Consider the following 26690-nt stretch of genomic DNA (forward strand, 5'->3'; position numbering starts at 1 on the left):
CAGAGCGCAGCCCCCGCCCCACCGCGCCCCGTCCCCGGAGGAGCCCTCAGCCCCGGGGCCGCCCCTCCTTTGTGTGCGGCGCCGCCGTCACCGGCACCGGAGCGCCGGGAGCACCGAACCGGGCGCCGGGAGCCGAAAAAAAGGGCACCGGGAGCGCCGAATTGGGTAACGGGAACATCGGGAGCACCGGAACGGACACTGGGAGCGCCGAACCGGCATCGGGGGTGCCGGGAAGACAGAACCGGAGACACCAAAAGACGGGAAAGGAGAACCGGGAGTAGCGGGAGTGGGCAAAAGGGGAACGGGAGCTGAGAAACGGGCGGCGGGAGCACCGGATCCGATCGCCGAGAGCACCCGAAGCACCGGATCCAATCACTAAGAGCGCCGAATCAGGCACTGGGAGCGCCGGGAGCGCCAGGATTGGGGCCTGGGAGCACCGAACCGAACACTGACAGCACTGGGACCACCAGGATCGGGCATCGGGAATCAGGAAAAGGGCATTGGGAGCACCAGGAGCACCGGGTCTGAGCATCGGCGGCACCGGCACCACCAGAACCGGGCAGCAGGAGCTCTGGGAGCACCAGAACTGGGAGCCAGAAGCAGGGAAAGGGCAGCGGGAGCTCCAGAACCGAACACCGACCGCTCCGGGAGCACCGGGATTGGGCACCAGGAGCAGCAGAACCGAACACCAGGAGCACCGGGAGGGCACCGGGCGGAGGGCGCGGCCCTGAGCGCCGGCGGCCCCATGAAGGAGCCCGACGCCATCAAACTCTTCGTGGGGCAGATCCCGCGGCACCTGGAGGAGAAGGACCTGAAGCCCATCTTCGAGCAGTTTGGGAAGATCTACGAGCTGACGGTCATCAAGGACAAATACACCGGGATGCACAAAGGTGGGGTGCGGGCAGCAGGAATGGGGAGGGGGAACAGGGGTGGTGAGCGGGCGCCAGGAGCTGCGCGCAGTCGTGGGGCCTGAGGGTGGCCTCTGGACACTGGGGATGGCCCTACATACAGTCCTACATGCAGCCCTATGGACAGGGGCAGCCCTACATACAGCCCTATGGCACGGGCACAGCCCTGAGTACAGCCCCATAGGCCCAAAGCCCCACAGGCAGCTCTGGAGCCCAAGAGCAGCCCCACGGCTGCAGAACAGCACTACAATCTGGGTACGGTTTGGTCTTACAGGGTGGGGGCTGTGCTCTACAGGGCAAGGGGTGCGGGTGGGCCCTGTGGAGCTCTTAGGACTGTGGTGGGGCAGCGCCTGTATGGATGGTGTGGGGTGTGATGGTTGTATGGGGCACGATGTCGTGCGATGGTTATGGAGGGTGAGATGCAGTGTGGGATGTGTGCAGGGTTGTGGCGAGAGAGCTGGGTGTGTGTGGGATCTGGTGGTTGTGTTTGGGGCGTGCAGCAGTTGTATGGGGTACAGCGGTTGTGTGGGGAGCGTGCAGCGGGCATCTGGGGGCGTCGTGGCTGTGTGTGGAGTGTGGGATGGTTGTGTGGGCTGTGATGGTTGTAGATGGAGCTCAGGGTGGGCACATGGGGGATGCTGGTTGTATGGGCCATGTGATGGCTGTTTGGGGCTGTGTGGGGTGTAACGGTTGTAGGGGTGCCTGGCGGTTGTGTGATGGCTGTATGTGGGGTGTTGTGCTGTGGGGTCTGAGCAGGCCCTGAGGCCGTGCTGATGGACACCACAGCTTGGGGCGGGGGGGTGGTGAAGGGCTGTGGGGACCCCACTACCACCCAAACTGCGGGCTGTGGGGTCGGGAGTCTCTGTGTCCCCCCCCCCCCAACACCCCTGTTGTTCCCCCATAGGATGCGCCTTCCTCACCTACTGCGCCCGTGAGTCGGCCCTGAAGGCGCAGAGTGCCCTCCATGAGCAGAAAACGCTGCCGGGGGTGAGTGCCCCCCCAAAAAAAACCCCCTTACGCCTCCTTTGGGGTGTAGCGTCCCCCCCTCCCCAATTTGCACACCTCGTGGGACGTGCAGGGGTTCCCATCCCGATGCACACACACACGCTTTGAGGGTGCACAGCACCCCATGTGCGCACGTTGGGGTGGTACAGTGACCCCCCCGCCCCCACTCCATATGGGTGCCCTTTCCCACTTATTATGGCCAGCGACACCCAACCCTCTCCCCCTCCCCCCCCCCCCCCTAAAAAAAAAAGATCTCTTTATGGGAGAGTTTAGTGGTTCCTGGGGACAAATGTGGGGAGGGGGAGTTCCCAAGTGTAAATACTGGGGGTACGCAGAAACCCTCCCCCCAATTGGGAATCCCAAAACATCCCCCTCAGGGCCAAAAATCCCAACAGACAGACAACAAAAGAGGTCGTGGGGAGGAAATGCCATTTATATGGGGGGGAGAGCAAAGCATTTTGGGTGGATTCTCCTCTTAATTATGGCCAGGGACCCCTAGACACCCCCGTCCCCACAAAGACTCATTTCTAGAGGGGAATTATGGGGTCCTCAGATATTACGGGGGGTTGGAAGCCCAGGGGGAGGTCATCACGCAATCCCCACCCCGAACAATCCCTCCCCTCACTGTCCCCCCCTTCAGGTCCCCCCCATCAGAGCCCCCTGGGATTTACCTTCTTTGGGATAATCTGAGGATTTGGTGGGGTTTATGGGGTGGGGGGGGTGGGATTATTTGCATGGTGGAGGGGGGTTGATGGAGGGGGGGGATTAAGGAGCGGCACGGCCCCAGCAGCTGCCCCCAGTGTGATGTTTTATGTGGAGGGGAACACAAATGTCACCCACTGTCCCCATCAGTGCCAATGGGGGAGGCTGTTAGATGGGGGAAGGATTTAGGGGGCTGTTATACTGGGGGGAGAGGGGGGGGGGGGGGTGATTTAGGGTGCTGGGAGCCCCTATTAGCAGCTCCCCCCCCTCCATTTCTCCAGTTCCATCCCAGGATAATCCCGGGATTAAGGAGGATTAAAGCAGGGAGCGGGGGGGGGGGGGGGTGCCATCTGGGCTTTATGGGGGGGGGTTGTGGGGCTGGGGGGGGCACCTTCGCTTTCTGCGTGGGAAATAGGGGGGAGGGTGGGGTGAGATGGGGACAACACCCCCCGCCCCTCCCCCACCTCCTTCAGCCGTAGGGGTTTCGGGGGCCCCCCCAAATCCACCCCCTCCCCCCCCTCCGGCCTTGTCATTGTTTATCGCAGCGCTGCTGATGTCAGCGCCGTTGCCAGGCAACGGGATGGGGAAATTGGGGATGAGTGGGCGGTTGCCATGGAGCACGTCCTCCCGTTGCCATGGTTACCGGGCATCTGCTCCCTGCCCCCCCCACGTTGCTCTCAGGGGGTGGGGTCAGCCCCCCAGCCCCCCCAGTTAATGGGGGGGGGGGGACGAAGGTGGTCGTTGCCATGGTGCCCGCTGCCTGGTAATGGGATGCAGGCAGCATTGCCATGGTAACGCAGGGCATCTTTGGGGTACCCGGGGAGCTTTGGGGGGCTGCATCCCCATCGCTCGCTGTGCCCCCCCAGATGAACCGCCCCATCCAGGTGAAGCCAGCGGACAGTGAGAGCCGAGGAGGTACCGCCCCCGTGTCCCCAAATGGGGCCCCCCAAGGGCCACCCCATGTCCCCCACAGGGCTGGCGCCAACCCCTGCCCCCTACCCAGTATCCCCAGTGGGGGTGGCTGTCCCCATCCCCGTGTTGTTTGTCACCTTATCCTCGTGTCCCCCACACATGTCCCCATGTCCCCTCTTCCTCCGCCCGTGTCCCATGGTGGGGATGGCCCCATCCCTGTCCTCCTCCCGTGTCCCCCATCCCGTTGGTGTCCCAAGTCCCTGGGGAGGCTCCAGCATAGCACTGTCCCCATGTCCCCAACCTGTACCCAAGCAGCCCCATGAGAGGCGTTCCCCCTACCATGTCCCCATCCCAGGTCTCAGCCTATCTTGGTGTCCCTGTGTCCCTGGAGGGGGGACACTTGTCCCCATCCCCATGTCTCCAGTACCATCCTGGTCGGGCACTGGCTGTCCCTGCACTGTCCCCATCCCTTGTCCCCATCCTGGCTGGGTGAGGGGGTGTCCATCTCCGTGTCCCAGTGTCACCACGCTGTCCCGCAGAGGACCGCAAGCTGTTTGTGGGGATGCTCAGCAAGCAGCAGGCAGACGAGGATGTGAGAAAGATGTTTGAACCCTTTGGGACCATCGATGAGTGCACAGTGCTGCGCGGCCCCGACGGCACCAGCAAAGGTGTCACTATGTGGAGATGGGGACAGGATGGGGTGGGGGTGAGGTTGGGGTGGAGGCAGGGGTTGGATGGGGATGGGATGGTGATGGCAGTGGGGACGATGGGGGTGGGGACAAGGATGGGGATGGGGATGATGAAAGTGGAGTTGGGGATAGGATGGGGAGGGGGATGGGGATGGGAATGGAGACAAGGATGGGGGCAGTCAGGGTGCATTGGGCTGGGGAGGGCCGGGCATTGTCCCTGCTGACCCCGCCGTCCCCAGGCTGCGCCTTCGTCAAGTTCCAGAGCCATGCAGAGGCCCAGGCTGCCATCGCCGCCCTCCATGGGAGCCGCACTCTGCCGGTGAGGGCCACCAACCCACCGCCAGCCCTGACCGCCCCACTGCCAGCCCCACCACTGTCCCCATGGTTCCCACCACCACTGTCCCTGTTGTCTCCATCCCGCCCCTCCTGTCGTGATTCCTATCATCCCCACCGCGGTTCCCGTTGTCCCTCCCAATATCCCCACCATTGTCCCACCATTATCTCAGTGCCATCCCCACATTGTCCCCACCATCCCTCCAATTGACCCCACCGTCAGCCCTCCGATTGACCCCTCCCGTCCCCACAGGGCGCCTCATCCAGCCTGGTGGTGAAGTTTGCGGACACGGAGAAAGAGCGGGGTCTGCGGAGGATGCAGCAGGTGGCGAGCCAGCTCGGCATGTTCAGCCCCATAGCACTCCAGTTCGGGGCCTACAGCGCCTACACACAGGCGGTAGGGGGGGCATGGGGATCGGGGGGACGTAAGCGCCTGGGCATGGGGTGAGGGCGTTGTGTTGTGGGGTGGCAGCTGAAAGGATGGCCCTACATTGTGGTGCGGTAGGGGCGATGGGGTGGGGGACATCAGTGGCGGATGGTCTCGGAGGGCTGCGCTGGGACATGGGGTGAGCTGATGGGCGCCCATGGGGTGAGGTGGTGGGTCCCCACATTCTGAGATGGCCGTACTGCAGTGATGGGCAACAGGAAATGGTGAAACCCAGTGATGGTGGATCCCGTAATCCAGGATGGGGTCACTGGGTGGAGTGGGGAAACATGGCCCTGCGTGGTCGGAGATGGGAACGGGATGCTGTGAGGAGACACCGGGTTCCCAAGTTGGGCATTGTCAACCAAATGGGCGACACCCACTGGATCACGGGGGTCTCGTGGGGACAACGCTTGGGAAAGGACCCTGGTGGCCGTGTGCGGTGCCAGCTCTGTCCCCACAGCTGATGCAGCAGCAGGCGGCCCTGGTGGCCGCCCACTCGGCCTACCTCAGCCCCATGGCCACCATGGCCGTCCAGATGCAGCATATGGGCACGGTCAACCCCAACGGGCTCATCGCCACCCCTCTGCCCCCCTCCTCAGGTAGGTGGCACTTGGGGATGTGGGGACATCAGGGCTGTGGGGGTCATCTGGGGTGGGAGATGTGGGACGCAGGACACGGGGGGTTGGGGGCATCAAGGATGGGGGATGCCAGAGGTGGGGACGCTGGAAATGGGGACACTGGGTTGGGTCCATGTTGGATGGGGACCCCAAAGATGCGTCCGTGTGGGATGGCGATGTGGTGGCCACCAGGGGATGGATCCACAGCCAGATGGGGACGGCGTGGTGCCAATGCCAGGGTGGTGACCCCGCTGTCCCCCAGGAACCAGCACGCCACCGGCCATGGCTGCCACACCAGTCCCCGCCATCGCAGCCCCACTGAGTGTCAATGGGTACAGCCCGGTGCCTGCACAGCCCGCGGGGCCGCCCGCCCCTGAAGCCGTCTACGCCGGAGGGGTCCCCCCGTTCCCAGGTGCTTGCTGCCCCCCAGCTGCCCCCTCGTTGCCCCCCGCCTCCCCTAACGGCCCCCCACTCTGTCCCCCAGCCCAGAGCCCCGCTGCCCCTGCGGACCCCCTGCAGCAGGCATATGCTGGCATGCAGCACTACACAGGTGGGGGCGCTGGGGGAACTGGGAGGGACTGGGAAAGCATTGCATGGCACTGGGAGCTGGGTGGGGACTTCGTGGCACTGAGGGCGCTGGCAGGTACTAGGAAGGAACTGTGTGACACTGGGGGCACTGGGAGAACTGGTGTGTACTAGACAGGCATTGCATGACTGGAAGTGGGCACTGGAAGGCACTGGGATGGCATTGAATGGCACTGGGAGGATAATGGAGGCTACTGGGAGCCAGTGGGAGGGCAATGGTTGACACCGGGAAGGCATTTTGTGGCTCTGATGGGCACTGGGAAGCATTGGGAGCACTGGAGAGTGCTGCAAAGGCATTGCATGACATCAGGGGAGCACTGGATGAGCACGACGTGGCACTGGGGGGAACTGGGAGGATACTGGGGAGAGCTGCATGGTTTAGAAGGCCACACCTGTAAAGGACTGGGATGGCACTGGGGGAAGACTGGAAGCACTGGGGGGCACTGGGAGCACTGGGGGAGCTCTGGTGGTAGTAGAGGGCACTGGGATGTGTTGGGAGGCACTGGGCTGTACTGGGCTGACCCAATTTCCCCTACAGCCGCCTACCCTGCCGCCTATGGGCTGGTGAGCCCAGCCTTCGCCCCCCCAGGGCCACTGCTGGCCCCCCCGCCCCCTCCCCAACAGCAGCAGCGCGAAGGTGAGGAACTTCCCCAAGCCTTCCTGGGGGCCTCCTGGGACCCTGAGACCAGCCCTGAACTCCCTCAAACCTCCTGCGACCCCTTAGGACTCTCTGAGACATTGGGACACCCCAGAACCTTCCTAGGACCCCACAATCCTGGGACCCTCTCCGAGTCCCCAGGACTCCCCCAGGATCCCCTAAGTCACCCAATGGAGCTGTGCTTGGGGTGCCCGTAGCCACGGGGAAGCCATGGAGCAGTGGTTTTGGGGTCATCCATTGGAGTCTGTGGGTGCCCCGTGGATGGGTGCACGGGGTTGGGTTGGGTTTGGGGTTTTTTGGGGTGCCCCGGGCCTGTGCCCGCTGTGACGCTGCTCCCTCCGCAGGCCCCGAGGGCTGTAACATCTTCATCTACCACCTGCCCCAGGAGTTCGCTGACACCGAGATCCTACAGATGTTCCTGCCCTTCGGCAACGTCATCTCAGCCAAAGTGTTCGTCGACCGCGCCACCAACCAGAGCAAATGCTTCGGTAGGGACATGGGATGCGATGGCCGGGGGTGGGACACCGCGGTCAGAGTGTGGGGACATCATGGCCATGGTCAGGACACAGGGACACCACAGATGGGGTCACCAGAGCCGGAAATATGGGGTCACCATGGCCAAGACATGGGGACACTGTGGTTGGAGTATGGGGATGTCATGGTAAGAGCATTGGGACGCTGTAGACGAGGACACTATCACATGGTCAGAGACAAAGGGGCATCACAGATGGGGTCACCAAGGATGTCCACTGACATCATAGATGTGGACACCATGACCAGGAATATGGGGACACAATGGCCAGAGCATGCGGACATCAGGGACTTCACAGATGGGGTCACCATGTCCAGGGACACGGGGACATCATGAGCAGGATATCAAAGTACCGTGGGGACACCGCAGCTGGAGCCACCAAGGCCAGGGGCACGGAGTTATGGTAGCTGGGGACATCGTGGGCCAGCTGCAGGGCCACTTCACCACCGTGACCGTGTTCTCACTGTCCCCACGTCCCCATTGTCACCACCATCCCCGTGTCCCCATTGTCCCCATGTCCCCGCTGTTCCCAGGCTTTGTCAGCTTTGACAATCCAGCTAGCGCGCAGGCGGCCATCCACGCCATGAACGGGTTCCAGATCGGCATGAAGCGCCTCAAGGTGCAGCTCAAGAGGCCCAAAGACGCCAACCGGCCCTACTGAGGGGTGAGCCCCCAGACCCCTAACAGCCCCCCAAGCCATTGGGGTCCTCCCCAGCCCCACTTAATGCCCCCCATCCTCTCCTTCCTGCCCAGGTCTGGAAGTGCAGCGCAGCACCCATGGGTGACCCCAAAGGTGGAGCAGCCCCCCTGGGGTGGGGAGGTCGGTCCTGCCGGGGGGGGCACACAGACCCCCATATGCTCAGGAAGGATGGCCCCCCCCCGGCAGGACCAGATGGATCCCCCCTCCCGGTCCATCCCAGTCCATGGGCTGAGGAGGAGGACCCAGCAACCCCAGCACTCCCCCCAACACCCCCCTATTTTGGGTAGGGGCACTCCTCTGCCACCCAGGTCCCCGCTTGGGGCTTCTTTCTCACCAAACAGGACCAAACCCAGCCCCAAGCTGGGGACGTGGGAGGCACCTCACAATGTGGGAGGAACATGGCCACCTCCCCCTTTCCCCCCAAATACCACCCCATGGGCGGCTGCGCCAGGGCAAGCGGGACCCTCTTCACACATACACTGCCACTCCGCTCTGCCCGGCCCCCACCTGCCTCAGTTTCCCCTTTTCTATGGGTTCCGGGGGCTGCACTCCCAGCACGGCCACAGCTGTATGGACATGGAGTGGCTGCACATGGGATAAGCCGGGATTGGGGCGAACTGGGATCAGGATGCTCCAAGATTGGGATGTGCTGGAATCGGGATGCTCCAAGATCAGGATGCACTGAATTTGGGATGCGGTGAAACTGGGATGCACCGAGATTGGGATGCTGCAAAATGGGGATGCAACAAAACTGAGATACTGCGAGTTTGGGATGCAGTGAAACCGGGATTCCGTGCTGTTGGGGTGAGCCCAAATCAGGATGCACTGAATTTGGGATGCCGTGAGAATGGGGTGCACTGTAACTGCCGTGTGCTGAAGTTGGGATGCGCTGGGATTTGGAGGCGTCAAGTTTGGAATGTGCCAAATGTTGGATGCAGCAAAACTGAGATCGAGATGCAGCAAAATCAGGATGCGTCGCATCTGGGATACCGAGAGATCCGGATGAGTGAGATTGGGATTTACTGATGTTGGGTCGCATCGCCATCGGGATGTGCCAGGATCAGGACGTGCCGACACTGAGACGCACCAAGATCAAAATGCAGCAACGTTGGGATGCACCGAGACTGGGATCTGCCAAAACTGAGGTGCAGGAAGACCAGGATGCTCTGCAATCAGGATTGCGCTCTGGATTGGAGTGCACAGAAACTGGGGTGGATCAACATTGGGACGCGCCAAAACCGGGGAGTCCTGAGAGGGGGATCCCCGCCCTTGGGACGCGGATCTCGGCCCCACACCCCCCGTGCCCCACGATCCCGGAGCCCGCAGCCCAGCCCGGCCGAGCGGCACCGCGGGGCCTCCCTGTAGATAATCCGTGAGCGGCACCGCGGGGCCGCTGCTCTCCTCCCCTTACCGGGGCTTTGGGACCCGCTGAGTCGTTGTGGGGTGGGACGGGTGGGGGGTGGGGGGGGGGGGCGGACCCCCAGGAGTCGCCGTCTGCGGTGGCGACACCGGCGCTTAATTTATTTGCTATTTATTGCGGTTCCTTTGGATAATTTAATTTTTTTTCTCTTATTTTATTTTTCTGTCTAAATAAAAGTTACCAAAAACAAAACAATCCCGAATGCTGGATCTGTTTTTGCAGGGTGTTTTTTCGTGTTTCTTTCTCTAGGTTTTTTTTTTTTTTTTTTTTTTTTTTTTTTTTTTTTTTGTGGGTTTCTTGTAGGGTTTTGTGTTTGTCGCCGTCGCCCTTCGCAGCGCTGTCGGATCCGTCAGACGGCGCTGGGGCCCCGCGGCGCTTCCTGACCTACTTACAGCGCCGCGCTTTCGGTTTCCTTAAGGAAAAAGGCAGAAGAAAAAAGAAAAACGACCCCAAAAAGCCCAAATGCCACCGCGGCGGATGGCAGTGGGGGCGCATGGGGCGAAACGGGGCTCCGTGCAGAAATGGGGTCTGGGCTCCGCCGCGGGAAGGACGGCGGGGCGGCGCGCGGGCAGCTGAGCCCGAACGGGTCCGACGGCAGCGCGAGCTGCGCCCCCCGCCCTGCGCCCCACCGACGACCCTCCGGCCCCCGCTGCCCCCCGGGGCCGCTCGCACCCCGTTCACGGAGCAGCGCAGCGTCAAACTCTTCATTTCACAGCGCCCATCCTCTTCATTTCTTATTTTTTTCCTCTTTTTTTTTTTTTTTTCCCCTCCATTTTTTCCCTTTTTCTCCCCCCCCCCCCCCCCCCTTTTCTTTTTTATTTTTTGTCTTTTTTGCTTCCTTTTTTTCCCCTTCCTTTCCTCCTTTCCTTTTCGTTTTTTCCCCCTTTTCCTTTCCCTACCCCTCCTTATTTTTCTTCTCTCTAAAATGTTCAATTCTTAAAACCAGAGTGGTTGGATGGAGGGACGTGTGTGCTAAGGCACCTTAACGAAGGTGCTGCCCCTGAGGCAGCCAGGTGCGTGGGGATGGGATCAGTACACACCACTTTTTCATGGTTTTTTTTTTGTGATTTTTTTGCCTTTTTTTATACATACATACATACATACGTCCAAACAGTGCAAATGGATGAATTCAATTTCCAGTCGTAAAAAATGGGATCAGAGCCGTCCATGGGTGCAGGGCTGAGGGGACGGGACGGGGCCGAGCCCTCCTCAGCCCCACAAAGATGACGTTGACAAATGGTGTTATTATTAATAATATTTAGTTTAAGGGCTTTAATACAATAACAGAATTTGTAAGTGTTAATTTGGGGTTGGGGGTTACGCTCTGCTGCGCCGCGGTTAAGTGGCTGCGTCCCTCTGCTGTGCCCGCACCGTCTGGAAGATGTTCTGCAAGAGAGGAGAAGGGAGCATCAAAGGGCGGCCTGCGCTGCGCCCCAGCAGCTTTGTGTTCGCTCCGCTGCTGCCCACTGCTGCATTTCTGGTTCAACTGGGGGTGTTCTGGAGCTCTGGGATGGCTCTGCCCCTTTCCCTAAACACCAAACACCCCACAGCACAGCCATGAGCAAGCCTATTAGCAACCCAAGCTCGAGCCCCCGATGCTGCATTTGGGGGGGGGGCTCCGTCCCGTCTTTATTTCACCATTTGCAGAATCGCTCCCTGCCCCACTCGTGTGAGGCTGGGGGGGGATGCATCAGCCAAGGCAGGGAGCTGCGAGTTGCCCCACAGAGCTGTGATGTGCATCAACAGAATGGGACCCAAAGCTTTGGGCCCGGCCAGGGGATGCTCAGTGCACACACAGCCTCCGCCCCACAGCGCTGGGGGTTGCCCTGCTGTTATCGCTTGCTCGGCATCCGTGGGGCAGAGGAAGCGGTGCGTGGGGCCGGGGGCTCCCTCTGCAGCAGTGCCACCATCAAAGGGCTCTGGGGGTGTTCCGCCCCAGTGAGCACAGCCGCGTGCAGCCCAGCGCAGGCGCTCACAGCCAGAGGCAGCAGCCACAGCCGCACGCAGCAGCACAGCCTGCAGCCATGGCAGGGCGCAGAGCAGCGCTGTGTGCGACAGGAGCCGTGCTGGGCGCAGCAGAAGGCGCTGCTCGGCGCTGCGGAGCTCCTGCAGGTGCTGCAGCGCCGTTACCTTGCTGCACACCGTGTCTGTGCTGCAGTTCTGGTTATCCTTGTCTGTTGCCTCCTCCTCCACCTTGACGAGGGAAAAAGACGGAAGGGGATAAATAAAAAAAAGGGGCCTGAGGGCTGGGAGGGGAGCGAGAGGCAGATGGGAGCGGCAGGAGGGGCGATGGCAGCACTTCTGCACAGCAAAGCAGCTCCAGCACCACCAGAACTTGCAGCCCAGCACAACCAGCAGCACTAAGCACCGCTTCCAGCTCCACCTCCGGCAACCAGCTCCAGAAATGCAGCTCCAGCTTCACCACCACCAGCTCCACATCTCTATCTCCATCCCACCTCTGGCCCCAGAGCTTTGGCCCCAGATTGCTGCCAGGATGCAGCCCTGAGCCACACAGAGGGTGATGCTGAGCCCAGGGCAGGGGCAGTGCCATCTGCAAAGCGACAGCGATGCCACGCAGCAGGGTCATGGAGCCCAGAGCTCGTGGTGCCTACGAGGACAGGGATGTCACACAGCGGGACCCTTCGTCCCACTGCAGCATCTCACGCCTAATGCTAGGCCCAGCCCAGGAGCTCCCAACCCCACAGCATGGAGAGCCCAGGGCAGAGAGGACGAGAGAGCTGGGTGGCACCAGCAGGCACAGGCAAAAGGATGGACCCATGGTGACAGCACGGCTCTGAGCAAAGAGAGCCCTCTCTGAATAGTTCTGCAGCCACAGAACTAAGGTTTTGCCACCTGCGGGCGACAGCAGAGCCCACCAACCCCAGGAGCTCCTCTCCAGACCGTGGCACACAGCACCCTGCAGCTCTGCAAACAGAACACCGCGCTCCCAGCAGAGCCAGCTCAAACACCTGCTGCTCCCTCTTCAACCTCCTTGCTGGGGACAGGCAGGAGCGACCGCCAGCAAAACGCTGCTGTGGGAGGTGAAGGCAATTCCCTGCAGCCACAGCTCCTTACCTCTTTCCTCCACTTGAGCTCACAGAAAACCCGCTCGAAGCACTCATGCATGTAGTTGAACTGCAAAGAGAAAGTGGGCGCAGCTCAGATCTCCCGCAGCACCCAAAGCCCAGCCTGTGCTGCTGGCTCCTCCTGGCGGCCGCGTCCCCACCGCAGTGCTGGGGCCGTGCAGCTCCCACGGAGACACGGGACGGCTGGGATGGAAGGGACACGAAAGCACAGAACCATGGGATCACAGAACGGCTGGGCTGGAAGGGAGCCTACAGGTCACACAACTATGGCATCAGCACCACTGGGTCGGAAGGGACCTCAGAAACACGGAGCCGTGGAACGGCTGGGTTGAGAGGGACCTTCAGAACCACAGAACGGCCGTGTCACTGACAAAGTGTTGAAGGTCACTGCTCCCAGGATGGGCTCCTGGGTGACACCACTTCACCCGGACGCAGAGCGGTTCTGGCTTCTCAAACCTGCCAGGAGTTGGGCTACTTACGTAGGGGGTGAAGATTTTAACCCATCGGGGTTTCTTCTCTCCTCGGGCATACTCAAAACAAAAGGCCATTCCCTCTTCGTCCGTGTCCCACCGCTGCATTTCGTCCCATTCGAACGCTATTACCTGGTTCTGAGGGGAGACAGAACCCAGGTGAACCCCTGGGGGGCAGGGGGGGCTCGAGGCACATTGGGTGGTGAAGCGAAGCCGCATGAAGAGACTCATGGACCGCAGCCCAGAGCTCCAGGCTTCCTACAGAGCCATGGGGCTAAGGGCAGAGCCCTGCTCTCACCTCCAGCTGTCCCTCCTCGGTGCAGGCGTGGAGTTTAAAGTGCTTAATACTGATGGCTGTGATGACATGTCCCTTCCGCCGAGAGTCACAGGAGCAATGAGGGAAGATGATCTCGTTGTAACCCTCGCACGTCCGCAACATGTTCAAATACTGCGGAGAGAAATGGGCGCCGGGTTACACCTTGGGACGGGGACACGGCCCTCCTCAGAACCCTGCAGCCCAAAACAGGGAACCCAAGGGCAGCAGGGCTCCTCAAAGCGTGTCCCCATCTGGGGGAACCCCTACAGCTGCCCGCGTCCCAGGACTCCCCAACTGGGCTCCATCCAAGGACTTCCAGGGCTGTGATTTCTCATTGCAAGGGAAGGTTTTCATGGAGCAGAACCACAACATGCAAGAGGGGACACGGAGGCGTGGCTTTTCCAAGAGCCACATCTCCCTTTGGAGCCACAAGTGGCCCAGTGCAGGAAGTGCCTGCTTGCTGGTCCTCCTGTTGGTTAATCATTAAGAGGTTTCAGCATCTCAGGTGACGCTTCCAGGGTCCGTGCTGGGGGATGTCAGAGCTGCGTATGGGCTGTGGGAGCCCAGCGTGGGCTGAGCCCTGGACTTCTGCCAGGCTACAAAGAAATGAAGGCACAGCAGCGCTGCAGCTGCACTGCGAGCAGCCGGGATCCACTCCTCTTTGTGAGGCCAATGCTGCCACCTCTGGGGCTTTTTGGATAGAAAAAGACCTTTGCCTCCTGATGACTGCGGAGCAGCAGCTCTCCCTGGAAGCTTCAGGGGACGGACTGCTATGGGCACCTCTCAGCACAAGGTTTTGTCTCTGCTTGGAGCAGTGCTGGGTATGGCACTGCAAGGTGCTCACTGGAGGAAACAAAGCAGGACAAGTGGGACGACTCACCATGACCATCTTTCTCTGCTCACAGAGCTTCTGTAGCTGGTAGGACTTCTCCTCTGCTTTGATGTAGCCTTTCTTGACATCATCAACAGCCTTAAACAGGGAAAAGTAAAAAAGGGGAAAAAAAGGAAAGAAAACCCAGCAGTCAGACTGCAGGATCCCATCAGCACACCCCAGGGCCATCATGAGCCTTCGAGCTCTGTCCAGGAGGACTTTGGAATAACACTCCTGGAGGAAAAGGATGGACCTGGACATCTGGCGCTTGGCATCCTGCTTTGCCTTTGGTATCCCCTGCCTTTTGCCCACTGTGCTGCTGGAGGGCAGCACTGGCATGGGATCCTGTCACCCTTCAGACTGAGCGGCCTTTCCTTCAGCCCTGCGCACCCCAACTCCTGCCTGGCAGCTCCCAAAGCTCCCAGCCAACAGAAGAGCCAGTCTAGGAAACCATACAGCTTGCCAGCGGCTATCTTTATTTCAGTGTCGACCAGGGGGTGGTACTGGCTCAGTCTGGAGTGTCAAGGGAGCATTTCTGGTGGTGGAGACAGACAGAGCAGGACCCATCTTACTGAAGTTGGCAGATATCTACCTCTGGGCTGGTCATCCTAGCCTGGCTTTCTACAGTCAAGGGAGAACACGGCTCTTCTCAGGCTCACTTCATCCTATAGGGCAGCAGCATAGGAGGGGGCAGGTGAAACGACAGAAACATTGTGGTTCTGCAGAGCAGGGAGAAATCTGCTCCCCCACCGCCCAAAAGCTTCGTGCAGAGCTGAGGACAATATCCCACCCCTGGATGGCAGCCACTCGGGATCCCTTCACTCGCCCTGGGAAGGGGCAGCGCTGAGGGCAGCGTGAGCCCCACCGTGCAGCAGGACGCAGCCAGGCCGCGCACTGCTGCTCCTCAAAGCCGTGCAGCTGAGGAGAGCAGCGGCTGCAGTCGTGGTGGGAGCTGGGCCCTTGGCTGCCAGCAGCTCACAGGATCATTAAGGTTGGAAGAGACTACTAAGATCATCGAGTCCAACCCCAACCCACCCCACCGTGCCCAAAACCGTACCCCAGAGTGCCACATCTCTGCAGCTCTTGAGCCCCTCCAGGGACAGCACCTCCCCTCACTCCCTGGCAGCCCGTTCCAACACATCACCACTCCTTCAGAGAAGAAACTTTTCCTGATACGCAGCCTGGGTTGGCTTACCTCCAGCACAAAGCTCCAGCTCTCCCAGGGAGCAATTAGGTACCCACCTGATGGAAGAAGTAGGTGACTGCCAAGTCGTTGTCATTGAGAAGAGCCTCCTCCTCTGTCGTGAAGAGCCATTTCCGGATGGTCAGGCATGTCCCCGGCACCGCCGAGGTGTAGTTCTGCACGTAGAGTTTGTGGGGAAATTCATTGGGTGCCAGCTTGCGCACTGCAAGAAGCAGAGCTTAACTCAGCACCTGCCTCCATGGTGCTGGACCCTGCCAGTCCATTGCAGTGGCCCCCGGGGCACAGACAGGAATTTCACAGCACTTCCCCCTGCATGACACCATGACAGTGGTGAGGGCCATCTCTGGGTCCCAGCAGCGCAGTGGGGCACACACTGCCATGTCTCTGCATTGCCCTCAATGAAGCAACGCGCAGCTGGGATTCCTGGCAGCACTGCCAGCAGCCAGCCCTGCGCTCAGAGCTTCACTGTGATGGATCAAGAAAGGGTAAGGCCACCACCTCACCGCAGGCAGAGCTAACAGCTTCCAGGGAAATGAAACAGAGCCTATCCAGATAGGAATAAATGGAGATGTTCCCATGAGCGTCCAGAAAGTGCAAGGGAGAAAGGCTAAGTGGAGTTTTTGCTTTTCAGAGTGAGGAGCACAGCGCTCAAGGATGAGGAACTAATAGCTGTGGTTGGAGTCCGCGTGATGCTGTGCCAGCACAGCCCTGTCCCAGTGCTAACACCTGAAAACAAAAGCACCTGGCTAGGAGTGAGAAACATGCTCAGTTCAGAACCCATCACAGCGGAACACAAACCCATCGCTTCCACTCTGTGGTACAACAGGCACACTGGGGACAACGTTGGTTTAGTGAATCCAACACAAAGCTGGGGGAGATCAGAGCTCACCAAGACCTGGCCAGCCCCCAGCGCAAGCTGAGATGGAAGGAGAGAGTACTGAGTGCCAAAATCCTACATTCCAACCCCAAATCCCATCAGAAACTGAAGGACAGATGAGATGGCAAGCTGCAGCTTATGGCCTGTTGCAAGACTGGACCCAGCTCTATGTGTGCACAGAGCAAATCCCATCTCCTCTGCAGCCCCTCTGCCCTGCGCTGAGATGCTGCTTGTGTCTGACCTCCAGCCATGTTTCAGTGATGCTGGGCACCACCTCTCTCTGAACCAAAGTAAAACATATCTGTTCAACAGAAGTGTCTCCTTGAACAGCTTAGGAACAGGAAAGTCAAACAGCAGCAAAAAAACCCCCCAAAGCCATAAGATTTTGAGGGCTTCTCATTATCAGTGCTGTGCCTGCCCCGTTCCTCCAGGGCTCTTGGTCCTGTGAGTGCAGATGAGAGCTGCAGGAGCGCCCTAGGGCTCTCCAGCACTGCCTTGGCTGCTGTCGGCACTTACCGAAGGAGTGATTGATCACTTCAAACAAGGCAAAGTAGTTGGCGGTAATGCTGTCCATTCCAACTTTAGCAGCCACGGCCTGGAGAACAACCAAAGGGAAGGTGGGGTGAGCGCAGCAGGAAGGCTGGGCCAGCTCCGCATGGGCTGCCCCCGAGCACTGCCTACCCCGAGCTGCTGACAGCAAGGAGAATGGGTGCAGGACGCACACAACTCCTGCGCCAGGCACGCTGTGTTAGAGCTGCAGTGCTCCCAGCTATCCGCCAGCTTTAAGATGTTATCGGGGACAACTAATTCATCCCTCGCTCTGTCCTTGCAGCCAAGCCAAGGAAATGCTGTCTCAGCACAGTGTGAGGTGGGGGCTCGCCATCTCCCACCCTCCCTGCCACAACGCTAGTGCTCAAGGAGGGGCAGAGGAGCCACTGAGCACCTCCAGGGCCTCAGGGAGCGCATGGATCGCACGCATCCTTCATGTCCTGAAGAAAGAAGATAAAGCAGCCCACCTGGTACACCTGGTCTGTAGTGCTGTTCTTTTTGACTCTGACTGTCACTGTTGTTATGTCTGGTAATGCTACCCGAAGCTCCACGTCTGAGACGCCGTTGTAATTCTGAAGAAAGGGAAAAAAGAGGACAGGAATCAGCAAGGCCCTCGGTTGAGGGGTTAGGGGTCACCCCTTCCAGTTCAGGCTGAGCCAGGAACTTCATGGACCAATTACTGACTGCCTTGCACTGCTAATTAATGTGGTCATTTGTACACCATTGCACCCAACAGAATCCCTTTTCAGGCTGCAATGGGGAATTCAGAAAGAAGTGGCACCCTGCTCAGGTGTGGGGCAAGGAGCCCGTGGCAGGGCTCAGGGGGCGGCCTTGCTTTTCTGCTGCTGCTTTCTATGTGGCTTTGGCAGCGTCCCTGCTCCCCGGTGCAGTCTCCACCACAGCAGAGCTGCAGCACGCTGCCCACGTGCCTACCTCATCCGACTCCGACAGGAACTCCTGCATGATGTCGCTCTCCCCAATGACGCGGATGGAGCACACTGCAGGACACAGAGCACAAGTCAGGGGCCGACCCAGGGGAGGCAGCCACCCCTCCAGGAGTTGCCCGAAGGACAGGGTGACAACGCCGGGCTGTTCCGCAGGCAGCCAAGGGCAGGGAGAGCCTTCTCAAAGTGAGCTGGGGCACGTGGGCTGGCATCCAGCAAAGAGTGCAGCAGTGTGGGATATTCCCCCCGGGCAAAGCCCAGGCTGCAGGCAGTCAGCCAACGGAGGTTTCAGCTGTACTTAAAAGCGGCGTGAGATTTCATAAATAGTTATTCCAGAGGGACTGGAGCTATTTGGGAATTCAGGTCAAGTTCAGGAAATAATTTGGAGCCGAAGCGCATCATGCTGCATCTGAACACGACCAGCCTGCCCCTTCCTGCAGCCCGGAGGAGGAGGATGACTGAGCTGTGTGGGGCGGGGAGAACCTGACCTACGTCCCACTGCGGCGCTCACAAAGTGATGGAGCTCAGCGCTTCAGCCATAAAAGTTCTGTGTGAACACGAGGGCGGAAGAGCCCTGGAACTGAGCCCAGAGCAGCACAGGGTAGTTTCCTTCTCCGGAAAGATTCAAACCCACATGGATGCGAACCTGGACAACGTGTTGCAGGGACCTGCTTTAGGGTTGGCCTGGGGGATCTCCAGAGGTCCCTTCCAACCCCTGCGGTGCTGGGACTGTAATGCTGTGCAGTTCACACTCTCAGCTCCATACCTTTCTCCAGGTACTCCTCCAGCCCTCGCCGCCGGGCGTCCAGCTGCTGTTCCGACAGGGAGAAGGGCCACTTTCCAGGGAGACGTGGGAAGGTGAAATTGGCAAATTCCCGCTTCAGGTTCTGGTGCAGGATGGCAAACTCACGGTACCGCTTGGAGCAGAGCTGCCGGCCAGCCATGTAAACGTTGTACACCTGTGGGGAGCAGAGAGGAGCAGCTCAGAGTGCAGCCAGGAGGGCTAGAGCTGCAATGAGAAGTACGGCTCGATGCTTCCAGCACCACCTTGAGAGAGGAGGAGCTGCTGCAATGGGGTCAGGAGGTGCAGAGAGCAGCAGCTCCAGTGCAGAGGTTCCTCTGCCCCCTTACAGCCCCCCAGCATCACCCTGCACCCTCCCAACAGCAAAGCCCCAGCCTAGCTCTGCAACAATGAAGAGGTCTTTTCCAACCCCTATGGTTTGGGTTTTCCCCCAGCAAGGGCAGGCAGCAAGCGCGGGGCGGGCAGGATGAGGGTCCTGAGGTTTGCAAGCTGGGTACCTTTCTTTAATTCATTTCCCCCCACATTCTGCAGAGGGAAGAAGATGATGAAAGGGAAAAGGAATGTCCCAGATGGGAAGCAGCATGTCAGGACATTTGTTCCCTCTCACCTCAACATTTGGTGTAAAATGAGTGCAAATGTGAGCAAAAGCTCACACGAGCAGAACGACGGCTTCCTACCTCATCTTCTATACTAGTGCTATTAACAAAAACGTTTGCAGTGCACAAGAAATAACTGCAAAAGAATAACCAGGCAGAGACGAAACAAGTCAGTATCAAAAGCAGCCAATAAATTATGAGTTATTTTCGAATTATTGAAGGCACAAAGGGACCACTGCCACCCACTGCCCCCAAGCAGCACAGAGCCCCGTGCACGGGAAGCGCCGTCCGGCCAGTACCAACCACAAACTTCTCTCCATTCTGCTCCACGTGCTTGTAGGTGGGGATGGAGATGGGCACGGCCTGCTTCTCCGTGTAGTCGTAGAAGGACTGCCCCAGGGAGTCGTCGCTGGGGTCGAGGTTGTCGGCCTCGTGGGGAGGCACCGACAGCACCGTCAGGATCAGCTCCTTCTCCCCAGCGCGGATCAGGTCCACCACCTGCTTGTGTGTTGCTCCTTCAACGTTCACTCCGTTCCTGTAAGACAGTGGGGAAGCCATCAGCAAGGCTAAGGGGATGCTCAGAGCCAGCCCAGAAATCCAGCACAGATCTGCCTCCCCACCAGCAGAAGGTAACTGACATCTCCATGGCTTCAGCTCCCTTCCTGCTGTGGGTTACACCAGCAAGAGAGAAGCAAGAAAAACACCAAAAAACCAAAACAGCCCACGTAGTTCCCATGTTCAAACTCTGCAAGTTCTGCTTTGGTGGGAGTAGCTCTGCAGCTCAGCTCTGCCAGGAAGCAAGCAGAGCCCAGCTGCACTGCTCTGCTCTCACGACATCAGGTTGAAGCTTCATCCATTTCTCCCACTGACAGTTTATTGAGTTATCTGCTATGGTACTTTGTTTAGGAGCTTCCACCACAGCCAGAAGTTCTTTAGGGGCTTTGCAGAGCCAGAGAATGCTTTAGATTGGAAGAGACCCTGTCTCATTCCAACCCTTACAATGGGAAGGGACACCTCCGTGGGTCTTCTCTGGATTCTTTGTGCTAAGAGGGCCCAAGAGCCACGCACAGCTCTTCCAGTGGAGTAACAATGCCACAGAGCTGAGAATTGGGGAAATACCCCCTCTTGTCACAGCGAAATGGAGCCATTCCTCACTGCAACACAGCGCCGTGTGGCACTCGCATTCATTCCAGCTGAGCGAGGCTCACGTGCTGCTCACTCATCCCAATGGGAGATTGTTTCCATTCAGTGGAATTAAAGCCAGGCTGTGGAGTCCTCCAGCACTGCTGCCCGCGTGGGATTCGGGCGGCCCAAAGCAGGACTTCTCCCTGCAAGCAGAGACTGACGGCTCCGCTCACCTCAGTGCTCTGCCAGCCGAGCCCCTGTAACGCAAGGGCAGCTCTGCAACAGAGTCACCATAGCAACTCTGCCTGTAGAAATCCTGCACAAACCTTGGGGAGAAAGGGAACGGGAAAGGAGCTGCTGTGTGCAGAGCTGCTGTGTGCAGAGTTGCGGGGAGCCCAGCCGCGCAGTGCGGCCACAACACGCCAACAGCCCATCTGCTTTTCCTGGGATGCTTGGGTGCTTTTCTCTTCAAGCTCCTGCTTCCATTTGGAGGCAACAGAACTCAACTCCACAGGTGCTACCCTCACCCTGCCCAGCTCCAACCCCCTGTCCAGCTCTGGGGGATGCCGAGCAGGCCAGAGGTAAACCTACACAAACAGAAAGGTTGGAAAAGACCTCCAAGATCATCAGGTCCAACCACTGACCCATCACCACCACGGCGACCCACAGGACCACAGACTCATTACAGGATCACCGAATCCACCCACCAGCCCATCCCCATCACACCCCAGACCGCACAGGAAGGGCCAAAAGGAGAACTTCACTGCAAACCACTGCGGGACGGAGCGCAGAGAGCAACTTCCCCTGTGAGGTCACTTCTCCAGCCAAAGGCAGATGTGGTAAAAGCAGGAATGAGGTTCTGCCCCTTCCACTCTCAGACGCCGATCATTGACCTCTGTCAGCACCCAGCTTCCTCCTCACCTCATGGAGCTCAAGGGGCCCACAGGCATCACCCGGTCCAACCTCTGAGCACGCCGTGCTCCCCAGGGCCATCAGCAGAGCTGCACAGAGCCAGAGCTGCGGCACGGTGCTGTGAGCTGAGGCATGACTGCTGCCACCGCCCAGCCGTCAGGGCTTCCCACTGCCTGGATCCTGCTGGGTCCCCTCCAACCCAGGACGCTCTGCGATTCAGAGAACCATGGGATCACAGCGTGGTTGGGTTGGAAGGGACCTACAGACCACAGCACTGCAGAACGGCTGGGTTGCAAAGCTCCTCACACCCCAAACCACCCCGCCATGGGCTGGCTGCTCCCCACCCACTCAGGCTGCCAAGGGTCCCATCCATGGCCTGGGGCACCTACAGGGATGGGGCACTCACAGCCTCATTGTCCTCTCTCTGAGTAAAGGATTCCAATCCTCACGCCTGACCCAAATCTTCCCTCTTTCAGTTGAAAACCAGTGACCCCAACTCTCGGGATATCCCACGTTAAATCCCAAGGATGCAGCAGAACTCCCCAACACACCAATGCTAAGGAAGCTCTAGCACACAGAAGAGCATTTCAGTCCTCCCATTTGTGCACCAAACGACTCATCTTCTGTGAAGACTTCAAATTTCCTGCCAAGAGAAGGGAAGGGAATTGGCTGCGGAAAGCCTGCACGACGCTGCCCTGAGATGAGGACCTTAACACAACTCCAAGCGCGGCCTCCGCCACGCAGAGCCTCTCCCAGCCCCTGACCCTCAGCTCCAGCACAGAGCTCAGTGCACCCCCAGCAGCTCCGTGCACTTCTGCATCTCCTGCAGCACATCAGTTCTTACCAGTCACGGGCACAGCAAAGCATCCCTCCCTGCTCTGGGAAGGGCAATATTTCCCCATTTCTTATCACCCCAATGCTCTTCCTAGATGGAAGCCAACTCTCCTCTTAGGGCTACAAAGCCCAGACCTCGCTCAGCATTCCTCCAAACATAAATAAACCTCAGAAGGAATCACCAAGTGAGGTTCCAGCGACGTTCCCACTTCTGTGCAGAAGAAAGCAGGAGCCTGGGAGAACAACCACTTTCACAGCAGCCTCTTAGGACGCCTTAAGGAAGTTTAATACCTCTGTGCACATTTATATGCTCTGCTCTAGCAAACTGCAGCACCGCCATTCATTCATCTGCTCCAATTACATGAGCAATGATGCCTTGCAAACGAACGCTTTTTAAGCACTCTGAGAGGAGGCAAAGAACAGCAATGCTTCCGAAGGTCCACGACTAAATACCACTTAAAAGAAAACGAAATATTGACTTAACATGTAGCCTTGCTGAAAAAAGAAAAAGCATTTTTGGAGCGTGGTGGTCCTTGGGGTCCCTTCCAACCCAAACCATCCTATGATCCAAACGCTTCAGAAGCTCAACCTGTGCCAAACATAACAGCAGACAGCTCCCAATGCTGCCCATGCCAGCCGCAGCAGGAGCAATAACCAAAAGAGTGACTCCACACACCCTGAGAGCAGCCAACCTCCAAGAGCGCCATGACCAGCTCCGAGCTGGAGTTTTGGGTGCAGCTTCGTAAGCTAACATCAAAGCAAGGATTTGTATTGGCTCACGCAGACCCCACCAACCCCTCCTTGAGGGAAGTTTAGGAATGGTGGAAAAGAGAGAGGGAGAAGGAAAGGCACACGAGGAAAGCGGTGTGGGATGCTGAGTGTGGTACACTGGCTGCACGGATGGAGCAGAGGCAGCAGATACTGAATTCCTCCAGCTTCAGTAATTGAACTCATCCCCATGAGCACACACAGCATTCTATCGGAATAGACTGCAGAAGTGTTAAGCCAAGGCAGATAAAAAGGCTCTCTTATTTATTTAATTGCACACTTAATGGGAAAGCCAGCAAGCGAGGGCTCTTCATTTACCCACCGCTGTTATCTCCCGCCAGAAAAGACATCAATTTGCAGCTTTTTCCTTGGACGTCCCTCGAGCTTTGTGCACAGCGAGAGATGGGGCCACAGTGAGAACCAGGGAGTCCAGAGGAAAAAGAAAGGATGCTCCCCAAGCCACCTGAGCTTAAGGAGACATCCTTAAAGCCTTTGGTGCAGGTAAGCCTGCTGACCGCCCCGTGGTTTTCTGCTAGCACGCCCCTCGCACGAGCAGCACAGCGCTGCCACGTCCCCCCTGCAGACAGCTCCATGCTTTCCCAGGCAGCACCAGCTTCTTCTGGGCCACACTGACACGCAACGTCCGACTTTGGGCCAAGAGAAGAAAAAGAGTTTCACTTCCTAAAGGACAAAGCAGAGGTTCTGCACAACCACGTGGACGTCTCGCCCGTTAAAGAGCTGATGGGGCGATGCCATGCCAAAGTCTGAAGAGAAGAAGTGTGGAAAGCCTGTCAGCAACACACCAAACATCTCTCCTGTTCTGCAGGATGGGTGGGAAGGAGACCCTGCGGCATCGCACCCGCACCAGGGTCTCACTGAGCTCCTGTTATCGTGAACCACATCCTCACCAACTTGTTCTGAACCAGCTCCCTGCAGACAGAGCTAGCAGCAGCACAGAGCTCCTCCCCACCGAGATTAGTTATGATTGTCATTCAGGGTGATAATCAAGAACTAAATGAGCTCTCATTGTCTGACTCCAATGCCCTCAACACCCACAAACACACATCGAGCTAAGGAGATTAGAGAGCGTGCCATGGCTGTGTTGCAAAACCAACCTTGGAAAGCAAGAGCTGCACTTGAGGTGCAGGAGTGTAGAGTGGATGGTGAGGAAGGACTCTGAGAGCCCAGGAACCCAAAGAGAACCTCCACCACACCCTGGGCAGAGCTTGGAGCAAGACCCGTGTCCCCTAGCTCTGCGCAGGCTGCTCAGCACAACCACAACGCAGAGCCTGGAGCCCTGTCTGCCACGGCGCAAGGGACGGGAAACCAGAGCTATTTTGGGAGGCTGTTTTATTGTTTCCTGCTCGGCTCACGAGCGCTCGGTCTGACTCGCAGGAGCTGGACTCTAATTAATGCCCACGTCCTGCTGAACACACAGGCAGCGCAGGGCCGGCAAGCTGACTGAGGCATCGCAGCTAACGAGCGCGACAGTCAATACGGGGCGAGGGTGAAGGCCAACTGGGTGCTACGAGATGATCCACGGGGAAACGAGGAAGTGGCCTCGCTCTGGCGATGGGCAGGGAGAGGAAATCCCACTCCTCAGCAAGACGGAACAGGCTGCCCAGAGAGCTGGCGGGGTCTCCTTTTCTGGAGACACTCAAACCCACCTGGATGCGATCGTGCTGCAGGGCACTGCTTCAGGGGGTCTACAGAGGTCCCTTCCAGCCCCTACGGTCCTGTGCCTCCTTCACAGACCGCATTTTAAGCATCTCCCACAAGACAGAGCTCTTCCAACCTGGCACCTTGCAACGCAAACAGATATTTCCCTGGGTCAATAAGAGCTGTTCTCACGTCGCTCCTCCAGGTGCAGAATTCAGCCCAAACGCTTCTGCTGCGCAGAAAATCAAAGTGGGATGGATTTGGGTCACTGGGAAGAGCCGAATCCCAGGGCCTGCTGCAGGGCACAGCCAGCTCCAGCCCTGTGCTGTCCTTCACAGCCCGGCAGCAAGGCATTCCTGCTGCTGGGAAATCCCTGTAATTAATAAGTAATTGAGCTTAACCAACTCAGCACCAAGTACAAAGGTGTAAAGAACAGCGGAGATTGCTCAGCGCGGGCAGAACCAACCCAAAGAGCTGCACGGCAATGTGCCTGATGCTGGCCCACAAAATCAACACTTATGAGATCTTTTAGGAAAGAGAAAAGGAGGGGTTTCAACACACCGAAGCATTTCTATGGGAAGACATTCCCTGTAATTCTTGCAAGGAACAACCAAGGGGTCAGGATCAGGAACCAGCAGCAATTCAACCCCATCCCCTTGGCACCCACGTGGACCCCAGAGCTGTCCCTGAGCTCACTGCTGAGGGGAGAATCCCTGCACACCATAAAGAAAGGGAACCTCAAAATGTCAGCACAGCAGAGATGGAAACGGCATCCCCACACCCCAAAGGATCCCCCAAAGCTCTCAGATACACCACTGGCGCAGCATCCCCTGAATTGTCCCTAAAAGCCCCACGTGGGGTGGAGAGGGGAAGCCCCCTATAAGTGCCTCCAGCGCAAGGAATGGAGCACCGCCCCATGCAGAGCCCCACAGGGGAACAGCAGACTCAGACCCCTCTTTGGGGTGTACACAGCGCTCCCTAATGATCCTCCACGAGATGTGGGGAGTCCCAAGTGACCCTAAATCCTTGTGGGAAATTCCCAGCCTCCAACCCCTCATCCAAAGCACCCTCCTCTATGAAGCACCCTCCCACAGCCTCAGTGCAGAAATGGCCCAGATCCCATAACCCCTTCTACATGTCCCCAAACTTCAGTGCGCTCAGTCCTCTCAGGACTCCCACAGACCTCTCAGGACCTGTGTGAACCCCCTCAGGAATTCCCTAAGGCCCTTCAGAACCCCTGAGGCCCCTCAAACGCCCCCACGACTCCTCCTCTCAGGACCCACCCCAAACCTGTCAGCTCACTCAGGACATCCCTTCCAATCCCCCAGACCCTTCAGAACCTCCTCAAGACTACCCCAAAACCCTCAGCCCATTCAGGGTACCACCCGAGACCCCTCAGGTCATCCCCACAACCTCTCGGCATCCCCCCAAAACCCTTCAGGGTCCATCCCAAACCCCGCAGCGCACTTAGGAAGCCCTCAGCCTCATCAGGCTCCCCCCCAAGCCCCCTCAGGACCCCCCTCCGCCGCACCAGAACTCTCTCAGGACCCCCCACCCCCACCCTCAAGCCCCCTCAACACCGACGCAGCCACCACACCCCCCTCCACACCCGCCCTCCCCCGCAGCCCGGGCCCGGCGGCGGCCCCCCCCGTACTCACACCTCCAGGATGCGGTCTCCTTTGCGGACCCCGGCGCGGTCGGCCGCCCCCCCGCCCAGCACGGCGCTGACGTGCTGCAGCGGCGCGTACAGCTCGCCGTTGATGCTCCGCAGCTGCCCGCCCTCGCTCACTTGACCCCGCACGTTGAAGCCGTATCCGGATTCGGATTTCACGATGCGGACCACCCGCGGTCCCCCCGGGGCTCCTTCATCGCCGCCGTTCCGCTGCGGGGCCGCGGCCGAGCGCGGCGGCCCTTCACCCTCCTCGTCCGCCATCTTGGCGAGCAGCGCCGGGCCGCGCCGTCACGCGCGCAGCGCCCCCTCGGCCACCGTACGCGCAAGGGGTGATGGGAAACGTAGTCCGAACCGCCGTAGAGCGCGATGGGGCGCGGGGAGCGATGGGAAATGTAGTTGGCGCGGCACTGCGGGAGCTGCGGGGGGGGCAGCGGGGCGGGGAGATGAGAGCGGCGTGCGGGATGTAATGGGGCGGGAATGGGGCTGTAAGAGACGGGAATGGACTGTTCAGCAGTAT

At 58.9% G+C, this 26690-nt stretch overlaps 2 protein-coding genes across 6 annotated transcripts; one reads left to right on the forward strand and one right to left on the reverse strand.

The window, feature by feature from the left end:
- The first annotated feature begins 7 nt into the window (after window positions 1-7).
- On the forward strand, window positions 8-9505 carry CELF3 (CUGBP Elav-like family member 3). 3 transcript variants are annotated; one of them, XM_048929198.1, is made up of 13 exons: window positions 8-890; window positions 1813-1895; window positions 3482-3530; window positions 4067-4195; window positions 4456-4535; window positions 4803-4946; window positions 5437-5575; window positions 5856-6005; window positions 6078-6143; window positions 6717-6815; window positions 7181-7324; window positions 7902-8032; window positions 8122-9505. In XM_048929198.1, exons 1-12 carry the CDS (start codon window positions 746-748, stop codon window positions 8027-8029), a joined length of 1356 nt encoding a protein of 451 aa, XP_048785155.1. In that variant the 5' UTR covers window positions 8-745; the 3' UTR covers window positions 8030-8032; window positions 8122-9505. The 3 variants fall into 3 exon arrangements, with proteins under 3 accessions (XP_048785155.1, XP_048785156.1, XP_048785157.1); XM_048929199.1 differs by lacking the exon at window positions 6717-6815 and having other exon boundaries at window positions 10-890; XM_048929200.1 differs by lacking the exons at window positions 6078-6143; window positions 6717-6815 and having other exon boundaries at window positions 11-890.
- A 1235-nt stretch (window positions 9506-10740) lies between these two features.
- On the reverse strand, window positions 10741-26474 carry SNX27 (sorting nexin 27). Of its 3 annotated transcripts, none has more exons than XM_048929266.1 (13): window positions 26160-26474; window positions 19507-19738; window positions 18572-18764; window positions 17795-17859; window positions 17329-17433; window positions 16829-16907; window positions 15474-15637; window positions 14241-14330; window positions 13343-13492; window positions 13054-13182; window positions 12564-12623; window positions 11619-11681; window positions 10741-10874 (listed from the first exon to the last, which is right to left on the reverse strand). In XM_048929266.1, the coding sequence occupies exons 1-13, from the start codon at window positions 26432-26434 to the stop codon at window positions 10827-10829; spliced, it is 1653 nt and encodes a 550-aa protein (XP_048785223.1). In that variant the 5' UTR covers window positions 26435-26474; the 3' UTR covers window positions 10741-10826. The 3 variants fall into 3 exon arrangements, with proteins under 3 accessions (XP_048785223.1, XP_048785225.1, XP_048785224.1); XM_048929268.1 differs by lacking the exon at window positions 26160-26474 and adding an exon at window positions 19842-19864; XM_048929267.1 differs by lacking the exon at window positions 11619-11681.
- Window positions 26475-26690: the final 216 nt, after the last annotated feature.

This window comes from Lagopus muta, chromosome 29 (genome assembly GCF_023343835.1).
Source record: "Lagopus muta isolate bLagMut1 chromosome 29, bLagMut1 primary, whole genome shotgun sequence".
NCBI classification, from domain to species: Eukaryota; Metazoa; Chordata; class Aves; order Galliformes; family Phasianidae; genus Lagopus; species Lagopus muta.

Excerpts from the sequence above, each read along its gene's own strand:
- CELF3 (XM_048929198.1), top strand. The coding sequence starts at position 746 with ATGAAGGAGCCCGACGCCATCAAACTCTTCGTGGGGCAGATCCCGCGG. Across the intron at positions 1,896-3,481 it reads AGCAGAAAACGCTGCCGGGG|ATGAACCGCCCCATCCAGGT; the intron begins GTGAGTGCCCCC and ends GTGCCCCCCCAG. Across the intron at positions 6,144-6,716 it reads TGGCATGCAGCACTACACAG|CCGCCTACCCTGCCGCCTAT; the intron begins GTGGGGGCGCTG and ends TTTCCCCTACAG.
- SNX27 (XM_048929266.1), bottom strand. The coding sequence starts at position 26,434 with ATGGCGGACGAGGAGGGTGAAGGGCCGCCGCGCTCGGCCGCGGCCCCG. Across the intron at positions 19,739-26,159 it reads GGAGACCGCATCCTGGAGGT|GAACGGAGTGAACGTTGAAG; the intron begins GTGAGTACGGGG and ends ACTGTCTTACAG. Across the intron at positions 12,624-13,053 it reads TTAAAATCTTCACCCCCTAC|TTCAACTACATGCATGAGTG; the intron begins GTAAGTAGCCCA and ends TTCTCTTTGCAG.